General features: G+C 47.0%; 1 protein-coding gene across 2 annotated transcripts in view; it reads right to left on the minus strand.

Annotated features, from left to right (window-relative positions):
* The window catches only part of prdm10 (PR domain containing 10), a 60,588-nt gene extending 41,753 nt beyond the window's left edge, over nt 1-18,835 (minus strand). The window contains exons 1-7 of one of the 2 annotated variants that reach the window (XM_041878198.2): nt 18,440-18,835; nt 15,377-15,554; nt 14,453-14,611; nt 14,290-14,349; nt 13,965-14,069; nt 3,948-4,107; nt 3,059-3,300 (exon numbers count right to left, since the gene is read on the minus strand). In XM_041878198.2, coding sequence (XP_041734132.1) covers nt 3,059-3,300; nt 3,948-4,107; nt 13,965-14,069; nt 14,290-14,349; nt 14,453-14,611; nt 15,377-15,448 — 798 coding nt within the window. In that variant the 5' untranslated portion in view covers nt 15,449-15,554; nt 18,440-18,835. The other variant, XM_041878199.2, reaches the window with a different exon arrangement.
* Between the last annotated feature and the right edge of the window lie 1,900 nt (nt 18,836-20,735).

The raw sequence follows: 20,735 nt of genomic DNA on the forward strand, positions 1-20,735 counted from the left end.
GAAAACAAACAGTGTCTAAACTCTGGTGTCCAAACACCCAGCGCGCCCTAGACCTTCTGTCTGAGGACCGACTAGGATCACCCAGCCACATAATAATACACACAGGCACAAACGACCTGAGATCACAGCAGGAAAGGGTGGCCACATCACTCAAGGGAGTGATAGAAAAAGCTTCTTCTACTTTCCCCAACGCACAAGTGGTTACCTCCACCCTGCTACCACGAAAAGACGTCCACCCTGCTACCATACTGCAGATAAACGCAAGTATTTACCGTGACTGTGCCTCAAAACCAAACGTCTACCTGGCCCACCACTCCACCCTGGACTTGAACAGCCTTTACGACCAGGTCCACCTATACAAGGCAGCAGTGCCCACCTTCGCCCGGACCCTAAAGGATATCGCCCTCAACCGCAGACCCAACACCTCAGGAACATTTGATCAGCAGACACCCCGCCCAAACCAGCGAGACACTCTCCAAGACCTGCGGAGATTGGAGTATCTGTCCCTAGGACCACTTTAAGCCCTACCCTCCACAGAGCTGGGCTTTACGGAAGAGTGGACAGAAAAAAAGCCATTGCTTAAAGAAAAAAATAAGCAAACATGTTTGGTGTTTGCCAAAAGCCATGTGGGAGACTCCCCAAACATATGGAAGATGAGACTAAAATTGAGCTTTTTGGCCATCAAGGAACACGCTATGTCTGGCGCAAACCCAACACCTCTCATCACCCCGAGAACACCATCCCCACAGTGAAGCATGGTGGTGGCAGCATCATGCTGTGGGGATGTTTTTCCCATCGGCAGCGACTGGGAAACTGGTCAGAATTGAAGGAATGATGGATGGCGCTAAATACAGGGAAATTATTTAGGGAAAGCTGTTTCAGTCTACCAGAGATTTGAGACTGGGACGGAGGTACACCTTCCAGCAGGACAATGACCCTAAGCATACTGCTAAAGCAACACTTGAGTGGTTTAAGGGGAAACATTTAAATGTATTGGAATGGCCTAGTCAAAGCCTAGACCTCAATCCAATTGAGAATCTGTGGTATGACTTAAAGATTGCTGTACACCAGTGGAACCCATCCAACTTGAAGGAGCTGGAGCAGTTTTGCCTTGAAGAATGGGCAAAAATCCCAGTGGCTAGATGTGCCAAGCTTATAGAGACATACCCCAAGAGACTTGCAGCTGTAATTGCTGCAAAAGGTGTCTCTACAAAGTATTGACTTTGGGGGGGTGAATAGTTATGCACGCTCAAGTTCTGTTTTTCTTGTCTTATTTCTTGTTTGTTTCACAAAAAAAAATTATTTTGCATCTTCAAAGTGGTAGGCATGTTGTGTAAATCAAATGATACAAACCCCCCAAAAATCTATTTTAATTCCAGATTGTAAGGCAACAAAATAGGAAAAATGCCAAGGGGGGTGAATACTTTCGCAAGCCACTGTAGGCAAGAACAGCACAGTATATAGTCAGGAACTAATATATAGTCAGGAACAACTACATTTGATCATTTCCCACAAGGGGACCATTTGATCATTTCCCACAAGGGGACCATTTGATCATTTCCCACAAGGGAACCATTTGATCATTTCCCACAAGGGAACCATTTGATCATTTCCCACAAGGGAACCATTTGATAAGACATTAAAGTCTTGCCTGTTGTCTGGACCTATGGCAGTCTCTATGGGGGTGCCACAGGGTTCAATTCTTGGGCCGACACTTTTCTCCGTGTATATCAATGATGTCGCTCTTGCTGCTGGTGACTCTCAGATCCACCTCTACGCAGACGACACCATTTTGTATACATCTGGCCCTTCATTGGACACTGTGTTAACAAACCTCCAAACGAGCTTCAATGCCATACAACAATCCTTCAGTAGCCTTCAACTGCTCTTAAACACTAGTAAAACTAAATGCATGCTTTTCAATCGAACGCTGCTAGCACCCGCCCACCCGACTAGAATCACCACTCTCGACGGGTCTGACCTAGAGTATGTGGACAACTACAAATATCTAGGTGTCTGGTTAGACTGTAAACTCAACTTCCAGACTCACATAAAGAATCTCCAATCCAAAGTTAAATCTAGAATCGGCTTCCTATTTCGCAACAAAGCCTCCTTCACTCATGCTGCCAAACATGCCCTCGTAAAACTGACTATCCTACCGATCCTTGACTTCGGCGATGTCATTTACAAAATAGCCTCCAACACTCTACTCAGCAAATTGGATGTAGTCTATCACAGTGCCATCCGTTTTGTCTCCAAAGCCCCATACACTACCCACCACTGTGACCTGTACGCTCTTGTTGGCTGGTCCTCACTACATGTTCGTGCGTCAAACCCACTGGCTCCAGGCCATCTATAAATCACTGCTAGGCAAATCCCCGCCTTATCTTAGCTCATTGGTCACCATAGCAGCACCCACCCGTAGTCTGCGCTCCAGCAGGTATATCTCACTGGTCATTCCCAAAGCCAACACCTCCTTTGGCCGCCATTCCTTCCAGTTCTCTGCTGCCAATGACTGGAACGAATTGCAAAAATCTCTGAAGCTGGAGACTCTTATCTCCCTCAATAACTTTAAGCATCAGTTGTCAGAGCACCTTACCGATCACTGCACCTGTACACAGCCCATCTGAAATTAGCCCACCCAACTACCTCATCCCTATATTGTTATTTATTTTGCTCTTTTGCACCTCAGTAGCTCTATTTGCACATAATCTCTTGCACATCTAGCATTCCAGTGTTAATACTATTGTAATTATTTTGCACTATAGCCTATTTATTGCCTTACCTCCATAACTTGCTACATTTGCACACACTGTATATATATTTTCTGTTGTATTTCTGACTTTATGTTTTTTTACCCCATATGTAACTCTGTGTTGTTTTTATTGCACTACTTTGCTTTATCTTGGCCAGGTCGCAGTTGTAAATGAGAACCTGTTCTCAACTGGCTTACCTGGTTAAATAAAGGTGAAATAAAAAATAAAATAAAAAAAGTATACAGGCTATAGCTGCACCTTATTATTATTATTCTAGAAAGCAAACAGAGAGGTTAACTTGCCTTGAGGTGGATGTAGTGGTCGTGAAGTTCTCCCTGTCTGACCAGGGGTCCCTCCACGGGGCCGAACTGGGTCCTCTTGGGGATGCGTCTCTTGGAGAAGACTCCCCCTAGGAAGCGGTCTATGTAGAGAATGAGGGGGAGGCTGGCACGGGCCCGGGAGACCACTGGACGGTTGGGGATGGGGTGGAGGGCACCGTGCTTCACACACACTGACGGGTTGGAGTTGTTACACTCCTCACACCCTGAGAGAGGGGGGAGAGAGGTTAGAAAGGAGAGAGGGAGGGAGAGAGGGAGGGAGAGAGAGAGGGAGGGAGAGAGAGAGGGATGGAGAGAGGGAGGGAGAGAGGTTAGAAAGGAGAGAGAGGGAGGGAGAGAGGGAGGGAGAGAGGGAGAGGGAGGGAGAGGTTGAAAGGAGAGAGGGAGGGAGAGAGGTTAGAAAGGAGAGAGGGAGGGAGAGAGGTTAGAAAGGAGAGAGGGAGGGAGAGAGGTTAGAAAGGAGAGAGAGGGATGGAGAGAGGTTAGAAAGGAGAGAGAGAGGGAGAGAGGTTAGAAAGGAGAGAGGGAGGGAGAGAGGTTAGAAAGGAGAGAGGGAGGGAGAGAGGTTAGAAAGGAGAGAGGGAGGGAGAGAGGTTAGAAAGGAGAGAGGGAGGGAGAGCGGTTAGAAAGGAGAGAGAGGGAGGGAGAGAGGTTAGAAAGGAGAGAATGAAAGTATGTCAGTGAGGGTCCCAGAATCCCAGATGGAGTGGGTCCAAGACAGAGAGAGGCAGAAAACAGAGAGAGAATGGCTTCATTCTCATATTTAACTGTCAGTATTAACACAGAGCACTATTGGTCCTGTCCCTAGTAGACGCCCAGAAGGCCCCGTCACCAGGGAGGTAAAGACACTCACAGAGGTTGTGTGGTGTGAAGGACTGTGGCGCGCTAGGCTCCCAGTCATCTAGGTCCGAGTCCTCTTCGTCCTCATCATCCTCTTCGTCAGAGTCCTCAGTGGATGTGGCCCCCAGGGGGCTGGAGGAGGGGTCAACCATCCCAGACACAGACAGCTGACCCTGGGATGGAAAGAATAAAAGGTACTTATTAGGTGTTAACCCTGTTGAACACGCATGTATCCAAACAAATAGAAATGATGTACAGGCCCTGGTGAACTATAATGAGTCTACCCTTCTCTAGGTGTTCACTCCAACCCTGTTCTGGAGACCTACTCTCCTCTAGGTGTTCACTCCAACCCTGTTCCTGGAGACCTACCCTCCTGTAGGTTCACTCCAACCCTGTTCCTGGAGACCTACCCTCCTGTAGGTTCACTCCAACCCTGTTCCTGGAGACCTACCCTCCTGTAGGTTCACTCCAACCCTGTTCCTGAAGACCTACCCTCCTGTAGGTTCACTCCAACCCTGTTCCTGGAGACCTACCCTCCTGTAGGTTCACTCCAACCCTGTTCCTGAAGACCTACCCTCCTGTAGGTTCACTCCAACCCTGTTCCTGGAGACCTACCCTCCTGTAGGTTCACTCCAACCCTGTTCCTGGAGACCTACCCTTCTCTAGGTGTTCACTCCAACCCTGTTCCTGGAGACCTACCCTCCTGTAGGTGTTCACTCCTACCCTGTTCCTGGAGCGCCACCCTCCTGTAGGTCTCCAAGCACAGAATGGAATATGTTCCGGGATTCTTCAGATAGCGTTGAGGAGTATACCACCTCAGTCACCGGCTTCATCAATAAATGCATCGATGACGTCGTCCCCACAGTGACCGTACGTACATACCCCAACCAGAAGCCATGGATTACAGGCAACATCAGCACTGAGCTAAAGGGTAGAGCTAGCGCTTTTAAGGAGCGGGACTCTAACCCGGACGCTCATAAGAAATCCTGCTATGCCCTTCGACGAACCATCAAACAGGCAAAGAGTCAATACAGGACTAAGATCGAATCGTACTACACCGGCTCTGACGCTGGTCGGATGTGGCAGGGCTTGCAAACTATTACAGACTACAAAGGGAAGCACAGCCACGAGCTGCCCAGTGACACAAGCCTACCAGATGAGCTAAAACCCTTCTATGCTCGCTTCGAGGCAAGCAACACTGAAGCATGCATGAGAGCATCAGCTGTTCCAGATGACTATGTGATCACGCTCTCCGTAACCGATGTGAGTAAGACTTTAAAGCAGTTCAACATTCACAAGGCAGCAGGGCCAGACGGATTACCAGGACGTGTACTCGGAGCATGCGCTGACCAACTGGCAAGTGTCTTCACTGACATTTTCAACCTGTCCCTGACGGAGTCTGTAATACCAACATGGTTCATCACTAAGCTAAGGACCCTGGGATTAAACACCTCCCTCTGCAACTGGATCCTGGACATCCTGACGGGCCGCCCCCAGGTGGTAAGGGTAGGTAACAACACATGATCCTCAACACGGGGGCCCCTCAGGGGTGTGTGCTCAGTCCCCTCCTGTACTCCCTGTTCACCCATGACTGCATGGCCAGGCACGACTCCAACACCATTATTAAGTTTGCCGACGACACAACAGTTGTAAGCCTGATCACCGACAATGATGAGACAGCCTATAGGGAGGAGGTCAGAGACCTGGAAGTGTGGTGCCAGGATAACAACCTCTCCCTCAACGTGATCAAGACAAAGGAGATGGATTGTGTACTATAGGAAAAAGATGAGGACTGAGCACACCCCCATTCTCATCGACGGGGCTGTAGTGGAGCAGGTTGAGAGCTTCAAGTTCCTTGGTGTCCACATCACCAATGAACTAACATGGTCCAAACACACCAAGACAGTCGTGAAGAGGCCACGACAAAGCCTATTCCCCCGCTGGAGACTGAAAATATTTGGCATGGGTCCTCAGATCCTCAAAAGGTTCTACAGCTGCACCATCGAGAGCATCCTGACTGGTTGCATCACTGCCTGGTATGGCAACTGCTCGGCCTCCGACCGCAAGGCACTGCAGAGGGTAGTGCGTACGGCCCAGTACATCACTGGGGCCAAGCTTCCTGCCATCCAGGACCTCTATACCAGGCAGTGTCAGAGGAAGGCCCTAAAAATTGTCAAAGACTCCAACCACCCTAGTCATCGACTGTTCTCTCTGCTACCGCACGGCAAGCGGTACCGGAGCGCCAAGTCTAGGTCCAAAAGGCTTCTTAACAGCTTCTACCCCCAAGCCATAAGACTCCTGAACAGCTAATCATGGCTACCCAGACTACACCCCCCTCCCCCTCCCCTTTACACTGCTGTTACACTCTGTTTATTATCTATGGACAGTCACTTTAACTATACCTACATGTACAGTACCGGTCAAAAGTCTGGACACATTCCAGGGTTTTTCTTTATTTTTACTATTTTCTACATTGTAGAATAATAGAGAAGACATCACAACTGTGAAATAACACATATGGAATCATGTAGTAACCAAAAAAGGTGTTCTAAAACTTTTGACTGGTACTGTATATATCACCTCAATTACCTCGACTAACCGGTGCCCCCGTACATTGACTCTGTACTGGTACCCCCTGTATATATCCTCGCTATTGTTATTTTTACTGTTATTTTACTGCTTATCTATTGTTTACTTAACACTTATTTTTCTTAAAATTGCATTGTTGGTTAAGGGCTTGTAAGTATGCATTTCACTGTAAGGTCTACACCTGTTGTAGTCTACACCTGTTGTAGTCGGCGCATGTGAAAAATAACATTTGATTTGTTTTGATCAGAAACAAGATTATCTGGTCTGATGAAACCAAGATTGAACTCTTTGGCCTGAATGCCAAGCATCACGTCTGGAGGAAACCTGGCACCATCCCTACGGTGAAGCATGGTGGTGGCAGCATCATGCTGTGGGGATGTTTTTCAGCGGCAGGGATTGGGAGACTAGTCAGGATCAAGGGAAAGATGAACGGAGCAAAGTACAGAGAGATCCTAGATGAAAACCTGCTCCAGAGCCCTCAGGACCTCAGACTGGGGCGAAGGTTCACCTTCCAACAAGACAACGACCCTAAGCACACAGCCAAGACAACGCAGGAGTGGCTTCGGGACAAGTCTCTGAATGTCCTTGAGTGGCCCAGCCAGAGCCCGGACTTGAACCCGATCTAACATCTCTGGAGAGACCTAAAAATAGCTGTGCAGCGACGCTCCCCATCCAACCTGACAGAGCTTGAGAGGATCTGCAGAGAAGAATGGGAGAAACTCCACAAATACAGGTGTGCCAAGCTTGTAGCGTCATACCCAAGAAGACTCGAGGCTATAATCACTGCCAAAGCTGCTTCAACAACGTACTGAGTAAAGGGTCTGAATACTTATGTAAATGTGATATTTCAGTTTTTAATTTTTATAAAATGTGCTTACATTTCTACAAAACCTGTTTCTGCTTTGTCATTATGGGGTATTGTGTGTAGATTGATGAGGGGGGAAAACGATTTAATCCATTTTAGAATAAGGCTGTAACGTAACAAAATGTGGAAAAAGTCAAGGGGTCTGAATACTTTCCGAATGCACTGTATAGTCAGGAACATATGCGTACAGTGGGGAGAACAAGTATTTGATACACTGCCGATTTTGCAGGTTTTCCTACTTACAAAGCATGTAGAGGTCTGTAATTTTTATCATAGGTACACTTCAACTGGGAGAGACGGAATCTAAAACAAAAATCCAGAAAATCACATTGTATGATTTTTAAGTAATTAATTTGCATTTTATTGCATGACATAAGTATTTGATCATCTACCAACCAGTAAGAATTCCGGCTCTCACAGACCTGTTAGTTTTTCTTTAAGAAGCCCTCCTGTTCTCCACTCATTACCTGTATTAACTGCACCTGTTTGAACTCGTTACCTGTATAAAAGACACCTGTCCACACACTCAATCAAACAGACTCCAACCTCTCCACAATGGCCAAGACCAGAGAGCTGTGTAAGGACATCAGGGATAAAATTGTAGACCTGCACAAGGCTGGGATGGGCTACAGGACAATAGGCAAGCAGCTTGGTGAGAAGGCAACAACTGTTGGCGAAATTATTAGAAAATGGAAGAAGTTCAAGATGACGGTCAATCACCCTCGGTCTGGGGCTCCATGCAAAATCTCACCTCGTGGGGCATCAATGATCATGAGGAAGGTGAGGGATCATCCCAGAACTACACGGCAGGACCTGGTCAATGACCTGAAGAGAGCTGGGACCACAGTCTCAAAGAAAACCATTAGTAACACACTACGCCGTCATGGATTAAAATCCTGCAGCGCACGCAAGGTCCCCCTGCTCAAGCCAGCGCATGTCCAGGCCCGTCTGAAGTTTGCCAATGACCATCTGGATGATCCAGAGGAGGAATGGGAGAAGGTCATGTGGTCTGATGAGACAAAAATAGAGCTTTTTGGTCTAAACTCCACTCGCCGTGTTTGGAGGAAGAAGAACCCCATCCCAACCGTGAAGGATGGAGGTGGAAACATCATTCTTTGGGGATGCTTTTCTGCAAAGGGGACAGGACAACTGCACCGTATTGAGGGGAGGATGGATGGGGCCATGTATCGCGAGATCTTGGCCAACAACCTCCTTCCCTCAGTAAGAGCATTAAAGATGGGTCGTGGCTGGGTCTTCCAGCATGACAACGACCCGAAACACACAGCCAGGGCAACTAAGGAGTGGCTCCGTAAGAAGCATATCAGGGTCCTGGAGTGGCCTAGCCAGTCTCCAGACCTGAACCCAATAGAAAATCTTTGGAGGGAGCTGAAAGTCCGTATTGCCCAGCGACAGCCCCGAAACCTGAAGGATCTGGAGAAGGTCTGTATGGAGGAGTGGGCCAAAATCCCTGCTGCAGTGTGTGCAAACCTGGTCAAGACCTACAGGAAACGTATGATCTCTGTAATTGCAAACAAAGGTTTCTGTACCAAATATTAAGTTCTGCTTTTCTGATGTATCAAATACTTATGTCATGCAATAAAATGCAAATTAATTACTTAAAAATCATACAATGTGATTTTTGGGATTTTTCGTCTCTCACAGTTGAAGTGTACCTATGATAAAAATGACAGACCTCTATATGCTTTGTAAGTAGGAAAACCTGCAAAATCGGCAGTGTATCAAATACTTGTTCTCCCCACTGTATATATGGTATACCGCCAAAGCCTATTGCACGCCTACTTGTCCAGTCTGAGAGACAGAGAGAAGAGACAGGAGAATGAGCGATGGAGAGGGACAGAGAGAAGAGACAGGAGAATGAGCGATGGAGAGGGACAGAGAGAAGAGACAGGAGAATGAGCGATGGAGAGGGACAGAGAGAAGAGACAGGAGAATGAGCGATGGAGAGGGACAGAGAGAAGAGACAGGAGAATGAGCGATGGAGAGGGACAGAGAGAAGAGACAGGAGAATGAGCGATGGAGAGGGACAGAGAGAAGAGACAGGAGAATGAGCGATGGAGAGGGACAGAGAGAGAAGAGACAGGAGAATGAGCGATGGAGAGGGACAGAGAGAAGAGACAGGAGAATGAGCGATGGAGAGGGACAGAGAGAAGAGACAGGAGAATGAGCGATGGAGAGGGACAGAGAGAAGAGACAGGAGAATGAGCGATGGAGAGGGACAGAGAGAAGAGACAGGAGAATGAGCGATGGAGAGGGACAGAGAGAAGAGACAGGAGAATGAGCGATGGAGAGGGACAGAGAGAAGAGACAGGAGAATGAGCGATGGAGAGGGACAGAGAGAAGAGACAGGAGAATGAGCGATGGAGAGGGACAGAGAGAAGAGACAGGAGAATGAGCGATGGAGAGGGACAGAGAGAAGAGACAGGAGAATGAGCGATGGAGAGGGACAGAGAGAAGAGACAGGAGAATGAGCGATGGAGAGGGACAGAGAGAAGAGACAGGAGAATGAGCGATGGAGAGGGACAGAGAGAAGAGACAGGAGAATGAGCGATGGAGAGGGACAGAGAGAAGAGACAGGAGAATGAGCGATGGAGAGGGACAGAGAGAAGAGACAGGAGAATGAGCGATGGAGAGGGACAGAGAGAAGAGACAGGAGAATGAGCGATGGAGAGGGACAGAGAGAAGAGACAGGAGAATGAGCGATGGAGAGGGACAGAGAGAAGAGACAGGAGAATGAGCGATGGAGAGGGACAGAGAGAAGAGACAGGAGAATGAGCGATGGAGAGGGACAGAGAGAAGAGACAGGAGAATGAGCGATGGAGAGGGACAGAGAGAAGAGACAGGAGAATGAGCGATGGAGAGGGACAGAGAGAAGAGACAGGAGAATGAGCGATGGAGAGGGACAGAGAGAAGAGACAGGAGAATGAGCGATGGAGAGGGACAGAGAGAAGAGACAGGAGAATGAGCGATGGAGAGGGACAGAGAGAAGAGACAGGAGAATGAGCGATGGAGAGGGACAGAGAGAAGAGACAGGAGAATGAGCGATGGAGAGGGACAGAGAGAAGAGACAGGAGAATGAGCGATGGAGAGGGACAGAGAGAAGAGACAGGGAGAATGAGCGATGGAGAGGGACAGAGAGAAGAGACAGGAGAATGAGCGATGGAGAGGGACAGAGAGAAGAGACAGGAGAATGAGCGATGGAGAGGGACAGAGAGAAGAGACAGGAGAATGAGCGATGGAGAGGGACAGAGAGAAGAGACAGGAGAATGAGCGATGGAGAGGGACAGAGAGAAGAGACAGGAGAATGAGCGATGGAGAGGGACAGAGAGAAGAGACAGGAGAATGAGCGATGGAGAGGGACAGAGAGAAGAGACAGGAGAATGAGCGATGGAGAGGGACAGAGAGAAGAGACAGGAGAATGAGCGATGGAGAGGGACAGAGAGAAGAGACAGGAGAATGAGCGATGGAGAGGGACAGAGAGAAGAGACAGGAGAATGAGCGATGGAGAGGGACAGAGAGAAGAGACAGGAGAATGAGCGATGGAGAGGGACAGAGAGAAGAGACAGGAGAATGAGCGATGGAGAGGGACAGAGAGAAGAGACAGGAGAATGAGCGATGGAGAGGGACAGAGAGAAGAGACAGGAGAATGAGCGATGGAGAGGGACAGAGAGAAGAGACAGGAGAATGAGCGATGGAGAGGGACAGAGAGAAGAGACAGGAGAATGAGCGATGGAGAGGGACAGAGAGAAGAGACAGGAGAATGAGCGATGGAGAGGGACAGAGAGAAGAGACAGGAGAATGAGCGATGGAGAGGGACAGAGAGAAGAGACAGGAGAATGAGCGATGGAGAGGGACAGAGAGAAGAGACAGGAGAATGAGCGATGGAGAGGGACAGAGAGAAGAGACAGGAGAATGAGCGATGGAGAGGGACAGAGAGAAGAGACAGGAGAATGAGCGATGGAGAGGGACAGAGAGAAGAGACAGGAGAATGAGCGATGGAGAGGGACAGAGAGAAGAGACAGGAGAATGAGCGATGGAGAGGGACAGAGAGAAGAGACAGGAGAATGAGCGATGGAGAGGGACAGAGAGAAGAGACAGGAGAATGAGCGATGGAGAGGGACAGAGAGAAGAGACAGGAGAATGAGCGATGGAGAGGGACAGAGAGAAGAGACAGGAGAATGAGCGATGGAGAGGGACAGAGAGAAGAGACAGGAGAATGAGCGATGGAGAGGGACAGAGAGAAGAGACAGGAGAATGAGCGATGGAGAGGGACAGAGAGAAGAGACAGGAGAATGAGCGATGGAGAGGGACAGAGAGAAGAGACAGGAGAATGAGCGATGGAGAGGGACAGAGAGAAGAGACAGGAGAATGAGCGATGGAGAGGGACAGAGAGAAGAGACAGGAGAATGAGCGATGGAGAGGGACAGAGAGAAGAGACAGGAGAATGAGCGATGGAGAGGGACAGAGAGAAGAGACAGGAGAATGAGCGATGGAGAGGGACAGAGAGAAGAGACAGGAGAATGAGCGATGGAGAGGGACAGAGAGAAGAGACAGGAGAATGAGCGATGGAGAGGGACAGAGAGAAGAGACAGGAGAATGAGCGATGGAGAGGGACAGAGAGAAGAGACAGGAGAATGAGCGATGGAGAGGGACAGAGAGAAGAGACAGGAGAATGAGCGATGGAGAGGGACAGAGAGAAGAGACAGGAGAATGAGCGATGGAGAGGGACAGAGAGAAGAGACAGGAGAATGAGCGATGGAGAGGGACAGAGAGAAGAGACAGGAGAATGAGCGATGGAGAGGGACAGAGAGAAGAGACAGGAGAATGAGCGATGGAGAGGGACAGAGAGAAGAGACAGGAGAATGAGCGATGGAGAGGGACAGAGAGAAGAGACAGGAGAATGAGCGATGGAGAGGGACAGAGAGAAGAGACAGGAGAATGAGCGATGGAGAGGGACAGAGAGAAGAGACAGGAGAATGAGCGATGGAGAGGGACAGAGAGAAGAGACAGGAGAATGAGCGATGGAGAGGGACAGAGAGAAGAGACAGGAGAATGAGCTGATGAGAGAGGACAGAGAGAAGAGACAGGAGAATGAGCGATGGAGAGGGACAGAGAGAAGAGACAGGAGAATGAGCGATGGAGAGGGACAGAGAGAAGAGACAGGAGAATGAGCGATGGAGAGGGACAGAGAGAAGAGACAGGAGAATGAGCGATGGAGAGGGACAGAGAGAAGAGACAGGAGAATGAGCGATGGAGAGGGACAGAGAGAAGAGACAGGAGAATGAGCGATGGAGAGGGACAGAGAGAAGAGACAGGAGAATGAGCGATGGAGAGGGACAGAGAGAAGAGACAGGAGAATGAGCGATGGAGAGGGACAGAGAGAAGAGACAGGAGAATGAGCGATGGAGAGGGACAGAGAGAAGAGACAGGAGAATGAGCGATGGAGAGGGACAGAGAGAAGAGACAGGAGAATGAGCGATGGAGAGGGACAGAGAGAAGAGACAGGAGAATGAGCGATGGAGAGGGACAGAGAGAAGAGACAGGAGAATGAGCGATGGAGAGGGACAGAGAGAAGAGACAGGAGAATGAGCGATGGAGAGGGACAGAGAGAAGAGACAGGAGAATGAGCGATGGAGAGGGACAGAGAGAAGAGACAGGAGAATGAGCGATGGAGAGGGACAGAGAGAAGAGACAGGAGAATGAGCGATGGAGAGGGACAGAGAGAAGAGACAGGAGAATGAGCGATGGAGAGGGACAGAGAGAAGAGACAGGAGAATGAGCGATGGAGAGGGACAGAGAGAAGAGACAGGAGAATGAGCGATGGAGAGGGGACAGAGAGAAGAGACAGGAGAATGAGCGATGGAGAGGGACAGAGAGAAGAGACAGGAGAATGAGCGATGGAGAGGGACAGAGAGAAGAGACAGGAGAATGAGCGATGGAGAGGGACAGAGAGAAGAGACAGGAGAATGAGCGATGGAGAGGGACAGAGAGAAGAGACAGGAGAATGAGCGATGGAGAGGGACAGAGAGAAGAGACAGGAGAATGAGCGATGGAGAGGGACAGAGAGAAGAGACAGGAGAATGAGCGATGGAGAGGGACAGAGAGAAGAGACAGGAGAATGAGCGATGGAGAGGGACAGAGAGCAGCTGCTTCAAGAGGGATCTCTACCTGAAAATACATGATCTAACTGACTGATAGTTGGTATTCAGAAATCATAAAAGTCTGTCTTATTTACTTTGAAGAACCACTAAAATAGTGATTTTGTCAGACATCATAGGCAGCAACTCTTCAGAGATGAGATGACTTGGAATAAAAATAATAATATACTCAAAAACTGAAATGTTTTATTAAAGTAAAGTCATGTGAATAAATGATGGTAAATAAGTGATAAGCAGTAATGGACAGTCACTACCACCATGGGACTTTTATTAATAGTTTTATTCTGTGTTGTTAAAGCACTTAACCCATATCATTTTTTAAAACATTAAATGCACTATCGAACTGAAACCGAACCGACCTCAAAAAGCACTAAATCGTTCAGCACTACCGACTCCTCACCTGTGTAACTGGCTCCAGGAGGGCCTGTGGAGCCTCGGCCACGTTACTGAGGACATGAAGGTTGGCAGCGTTCATGTTCTGGCCACTGGGCAACAACACTGTCACCTGGTGGCAAGAGAGAGAATAACACGCAACATTTCTACTTAGGACCCAGAGTTCCGCTTGACCTGACAGAGAAATAACTGAGTACCAGAGTTTTTTTTCCCCCTGGTCAAGTTATGTACGATAACAATATGATAAAACTTGTATTGTCCATTTGCATTAAAATTCATTATTTTATTTTTAATACAAGTCCATGAAAAAGAATAGTGTAAATAAAACGTACCTGTTGCGTAGTACCATCCTGTTGAATGTAGGCCACCTGAGGCTGGTCAGAAAACACACCCTGGAAAACCACAGGTCAATACACATAGAATAGAACAGTTCTTATAAGTACGTGAGAATAAAGTACAATGGAAATGTCCTGTAAAAGGCCCCGTGTTTCTCACCCCTGATCCGTCGGCCGGGTGGATGTAGACCAGCGTGTGTTCTGCAGACTCCACAGATGTGTAGGAGTTACCGTCTGCTGTGTAGACCACCTGCTGCCCTCTGTCCTGTTGGTCTCCACTGTACACTATCTGGGCTACTGTACCCCCCTCAAAATGCACCTGCAACACACAGAGAGAGAGAGACACAGAATGTAATCGTGAACTAGGGCTATTCATGATTTTAAAATGTCCCATTGTTTCAATGAGTTTCGATGAAGATCCTGAATTAAACTGAATGGACCCTCCTAACAATGCAAGACAGACCTGAGCTTCGGGGTGAAGTTTCCCCTAGATACAGATCTAGGATAAGCTTCTCCTGCCCCAATCCTGACCTTAAAGGGATACTTTGGGATGTTGGCAGAGGCCCTTAATCTATTTACCCAGAGTCAGATGAACTCCATTTGTATGTCTCTGCGTGCAGTTTGAAGGAAGTTGTGCACGATAGCAGATACCCATAGACTTCCAGTCATTGTGCTAACGCTAGTTAGCATTGGGCTCACAAAACTACCTCCAACTTCCTTCTTACTGAACACAGATAAATAAAAATGGTATCCACCAGTTCATCTGACTCCGGGGAGGTAGATAAAGGGCATCATTGCCAAAATCCTGCAGTATCCCTTTAACCATTAGTGAGGGAAATGCAAAACTGGCCCAAGATCTGCATCTAGGGGCAACTCCGCCCTACTTGTAAGACATGAGTGAGTACAGAAGGGGTGTCAAACTCATTCCACAGATGGCAGAGTGTTTGCAGGTTTTTCCTTTCAAGTAAGACAACCAGGTGAGGGTAGTTCCTTACTAATTAGTGACCTTAATTCATCAATCAGGTAGAAGGGTGGGACGACAATGAGTTGGACACATGTGGAGTACAGTTACAGTATCAGTCACCTGAGTGGCATTCCCTGATTCGCTGTTTCCTGCCTGGCTCCACACAGGGGATGTTTCCTGCTTGGTCTCCATGGCTGCAGCCGGATCCCGTTACCACGGTCACCACCTGATCACACCAACCACACCAACCACACCTCCTCACGCAGCTGCTGGCAGCTCCAGGATGAGTTAGGATGTACTGATGATCACATGACAACCACAGCACAGAGTTAGAATGTACTGATGATCACATGACAACCACAGGACATAGAGTTAGGATGTACTGATGATCACATGACAACCACAGCACATAGAGTTAGGATGTACTGATGATCACATGACAACCACAGCACAGAGTTAGAATGTACTGATGATCACATGACAACCACAGGACATAGAGTTAGGATGTACTGATGATCACATGACAACCACAGGACATAGAGTTAGTATGTACTGATGATCACATGACAACCACAGGACATAGAGTTAGGATGTACTGATGATCACATGACAACCACAGCACAGAGTTAGAATGTACTGATGATCACATGACAACCACAGGACATAGAGTTAGGATGTACTGATGATCACATGACAACCACAGCACATAGAGTTAGTATGTACTGATGATCACATGACAACCACAGGACATAGAGTTAGGATGTACTGATGATCACATGACAACCACAGCACAGAGTTAGAATGTACTGATGATCACATGACAACCACAGGACATAGAGTTAGGATGTACTGATGATCACATGACAACCACAGGACATAGAGTTAGTATGTACTGATGATCACATGACAACCACAGGACATAGAGTTAGTATGTACTGATGATCACATGACAACCACAGGACATAGAGTTAGTATGTACTGATGATCACATGACAACCACAGGACATAGAGTTAGGATGTACTGATGATCACATGACAACCACAGCACATAGAGTTAGGATGTACTGATGATCACATGACAACCACAGGACATAGAGTTAGGATGTACTGATGATCACATGACAACCACAGGACATAGAGTTAGTATGTACTGATGATCACATGACAACCACAGGACATAGAGTTAGTATGTACTGATGATCACATGACAACCACAGGACATAGAGTTAGGATGTACTGATGATCACATGACAACCACAGCACATAGAGTTAGGATGTACTGATGATCACATGACAACCACAGGACATAGAGTTAGGATGTACTGATGATCACATGACAACCACAGCACATAGAGTTAGGATGTACTGATGATCACATGACAACCACAGCACATAGAGTTAGTATGTACTGATGATCACATGACAACCACAGGACATAGAGTTAGGATGTACTGATGATCACATGACAACCACAGCACATAGAGTTAGTATGTACTGATGATCACATGACAACCACAGGACATAGAGTTAGGATGTACTGATGATCACATGACAACCACAGCACATAGAGTTAGGATGTACTGATGATCACATGACAACCACAGCACATAGAGTTAGGATGTACTGATGATCACATGACAACCACAGCACGGAGTTAGAATGTACTGATGATCACATGACAACCACAGGACATAGAGTTAGGATGCACACTGATGACAACCACAGCACATAGAGTTAGGATGTACTGATGATCACATGACAACCACAGCACATAGAGTTAGGATGTACTGATGATCACATGACAACCACAGCACATAGAGTTAGGATGCACACTGATGACAACCACAGCAAAGAGAATACATGGTTTAAAAACTCTGTGATGACAGGGCTGTAAGTTAATGTGGGAAATATATATATATTTTTTTATATACTGTATCTTAGGCCTATTATTTTTGTATTTGTTTTTACAAATAGACCATTTCTAATGTGGAAATGAGATGGTAATATTGTTTACAAAGCACATCAGAGTGCAAAATGCATTGACGCAAATACATTGTGTATAACTGTCTGGCATGCTGTTTGTTGATTAGCTACAGTAACTATATTACTGTGGTTACAAATGTATGAATAGTTTGTTTTCTCTTTCAGAAATGCATTCAGAGCAACACAATTATCTTTCTGATGTTTCATTTATGAACGGGCATTGATTGCATTATCATAGCACCTGACCAGTTACGTAGAATAGTCTAGCGAGAGGATGGAGATTTGTATTTCAGCTGGTGCGTGTTGACTGCGCCCTTTTGTACAATGGGGGCGACGTATGTTAGCTAGCTTAGCTTGTATTGCTAACAATGTAGCTATCAGTCACACATGTTGCAGAGGGTAAGATCGTGACATTCATATTTGGGATGGTGAGCTTGCTAACTACCATTCCATTGACAGGGCTAAATAACCAAAATAAACCAGCATGCCGGGTTTTTATCGCAAAGAACAGTCAAACTAACCGCTCTACCGGGGGTAGGACAGAAACGCCGCCGAATGAGCACCGGCGAGCGCGCGAGGAAAATGGAGTCAAAACTGGACCCTTTTGCATCGATAACGCGCAATGTGTGACATGGTGTTATTTTTCTAGTTTAAACACATATCGCCCGTATCGTGTATATTCGGTGTATTTCCCCCCTGCTCTGACCCCTCAGGTTGTCGGTTCCAACCGGACCATACCACAAAAATCAGCGCTGCAGAAACCCGGGCATTTACTGCGCCTCGGCCCCCGCATTATCACATTTAACGCCAATGTATGGCCGACCTTGAAAATGTACATCGCAAATCGGATCCATAACATTAGTAATGCTGTGCTGTATTTGTCAAATGGTCTATAAATTGACGGGGGCCCAAATATTTGGGCTAGACCCACCCGTCCCCCCTTCTAGTTGAGCCGAGCCTGGAGCCGCCGGAGAACAAGGAAGAAGAGGCTCCATTTTGGGTGGGACTAAACAACAACAACCACATTTGAAGCGACCAAACGAAAATCTGTATATTTCTATCGATATAAATGTGTTACCCGGTAGCGAGATTTTGATTGATACTTACAAGGAAGTCATCTAGAAATTGAACTTTTTGGAATGAAGCAGAAATTCTCTCGAGTTTTGCTATATTTAATGAAAACGTTGAAGTTGTTCTTACCTCAGAATGGTAGCTGCAGAGGTGGCTGCATTGCATATATTACCATATTCTTCCTAGCAACTCGTTGAGGCCTGTGTGGCGATTGGTGGAATATTATTGAGTGACAAAATTAAAACCAAATATATCTCTTTCACGACACCGTTGTGTAAAATCTTACTTAAAAAATTACTTGATATATGTTTTAATGACACATGTATAAGTACAGTGAAAAGCCTTGATATATGGTATTGGTGGGTAGCAGATTTCTATCAACGTTCACTCGAATATTTATATTAAATGTATGCATACCAAGGGCCCATGAATTTCGACCAATCAAAAATATATAACGGATCAAAGCTACCCAATTCAAATGTAGCCTACGTTTTTATCAAATGAATCACTCACAGTAGCTTATATGAGAAGGGTGCAATTCGGGGCGTTCCTGCATTTGCAAGAACCCCTCTTTATACTTCTATTTGTAAATGTTTATGCTTCGGGATGCGGGGGCGCTCCAGTGCGGTAGGTGGCGATAACGCACAGTAACGTTGGATGCCAGCCGCCGATAAACCCTACAGAAGAAGGGGCGGGGCAGTGTTGCCATTTTCTCGGTTTTCCGGCTAAATTGGGCTACTTGGAAAACAATGTCGCGGGTAAAAATGTATTGGTTGCGGGGTTTTGGCCTATATCGAAATTGCACCGCGGCCGCCATGGCATTTCTCTTCAAAAATATATATATATTTCACTGTGACCTGCTTTCTGACTGTCAGGCAGTGAGGAGGCTGTTGCTGAGTGAGTGAGGGCCGGAGGGGGGTGTGTGTGTGTGTGTGTGTGTGTGTGTGTGTGTGTGTGTGTGTGTGTGTGTGTGTGTGTGTGTGTGTGTGTTGAGAAAGCGCTACAGCCAAAGATTTGTATAACTAAACCATTGTTCTATCTGTGCTACGGCTATTGGCTGAGTCGCGTGAGCGAGAGGAGGCAGCAGTACGCTGACAACTTTTTACCAGTTGTAGGTAGGCTACTTAGATTGTCATTATGGAGACACCTATTTCTAACCCTTTTCCCGTAAAACATATGAATTAAGCTAGAACTGATGCACGTCAATAAATGATGGCGACACAGCACTGGAAAACGACTTTGGGCGCACTAGAGCCCATTACATAAATTCACTAGGAGGTGGTTTAAACTGCATTCTAATGTTGCCTTTGCTGAAAGAAAACGGTATCAAGCGAAGTGTTTTATGCATGCTCAGTTCTTAGGTATCGGGGGCTGCCCGAGTGGACATTTGAAATGGAAGTTATGGAACTCCCTCACGTGGTTCTTTTTATGGGGAAAAGTCCTCAATCAAACTGACATTATGTGGAGAATGATCAATTTGCCTCTGTTCGCCATCAAGTAGCCTATTTATTGATATACCATTGTAGGCTACCATTTGACACAATAAATATGTTGAAATGATATCACTGGAGTCATTGCAAATCAATGTTTTATCTCCATCTCTTCATTCAAAGACTCAATCATGGACACTCACACTGACGCTCATCCAGATGCAGCGCTCCTAGTGGCCGGGGACTTTAATGCAGGGAAACTTAAATCCGTTCTACCTCATTTCTACCAGCATGTTAAATATGCAACCAGAGGAAAAAAAACTATAGACCACCTTTACTCCACACACAGAGACGCATACAAAGCTCTCCCTCGCCCTCCATTTGGCAAATCTGACCATAACTCTATCCTACTGATTCCTGCTTATAAGCAAAAACTAAAGCAGGAAGCACCAGTGACTCGGTTAATAAAAAAAGTGGTCAGATGACGCAGATGCTAAGCTACAGGACTGTTTTGCTAGCACAGACTGGAACATGTTCCGGGATTCTTCAGATAGCATTGAGGAGTACACCACATCAGTCACTGGCTTCATCAATAAGTGCATCGATGATGTCGTCCCCACAGTGACCGTACGTACATACCCCAACCAGAAGCCATGGATTACAGGAAACATCCGCACTGAGCTAGGATAGAGCTGCCGCTTTCAAGGAGCGGGACTCTAACCCGGACGCTTATAAGAAATCCCGCTATGCCCTCCGACAAACCATCAAACAGGCAAAGAGTCAATACAGGACTAAGATTGAATCGTCCTACACTGGCTCTGACGCTCATCGGATGTGGCAGGGCTTGAAAACGATTACAGACTACAAAGGGAAGCACAGCCGCGAGCTTCCCAGTGACACAAGCCTACCAGACGAGCTAAACCACTTCTATGCTCGCTTCGAGGCAAGCAACACTGAAGCATGCATGAGAGCACCAGCTGTTCCGGATGACTATG

Source organism: Coregonus clupeaformis, chromosome 6 (assembly GCF_020615455.1).
Source record: "Coregonus clupeaformis isolate EN_2021a chromosome 6, ASM2061545v1, whole genome shotgun sequence".
Lineage (NCBI taxonomy): Eukaryota > Metazoa > Chordata > Actinopteri > Salmoniformes > Salmonidae > Coregonus > Coregonus clupeaformis.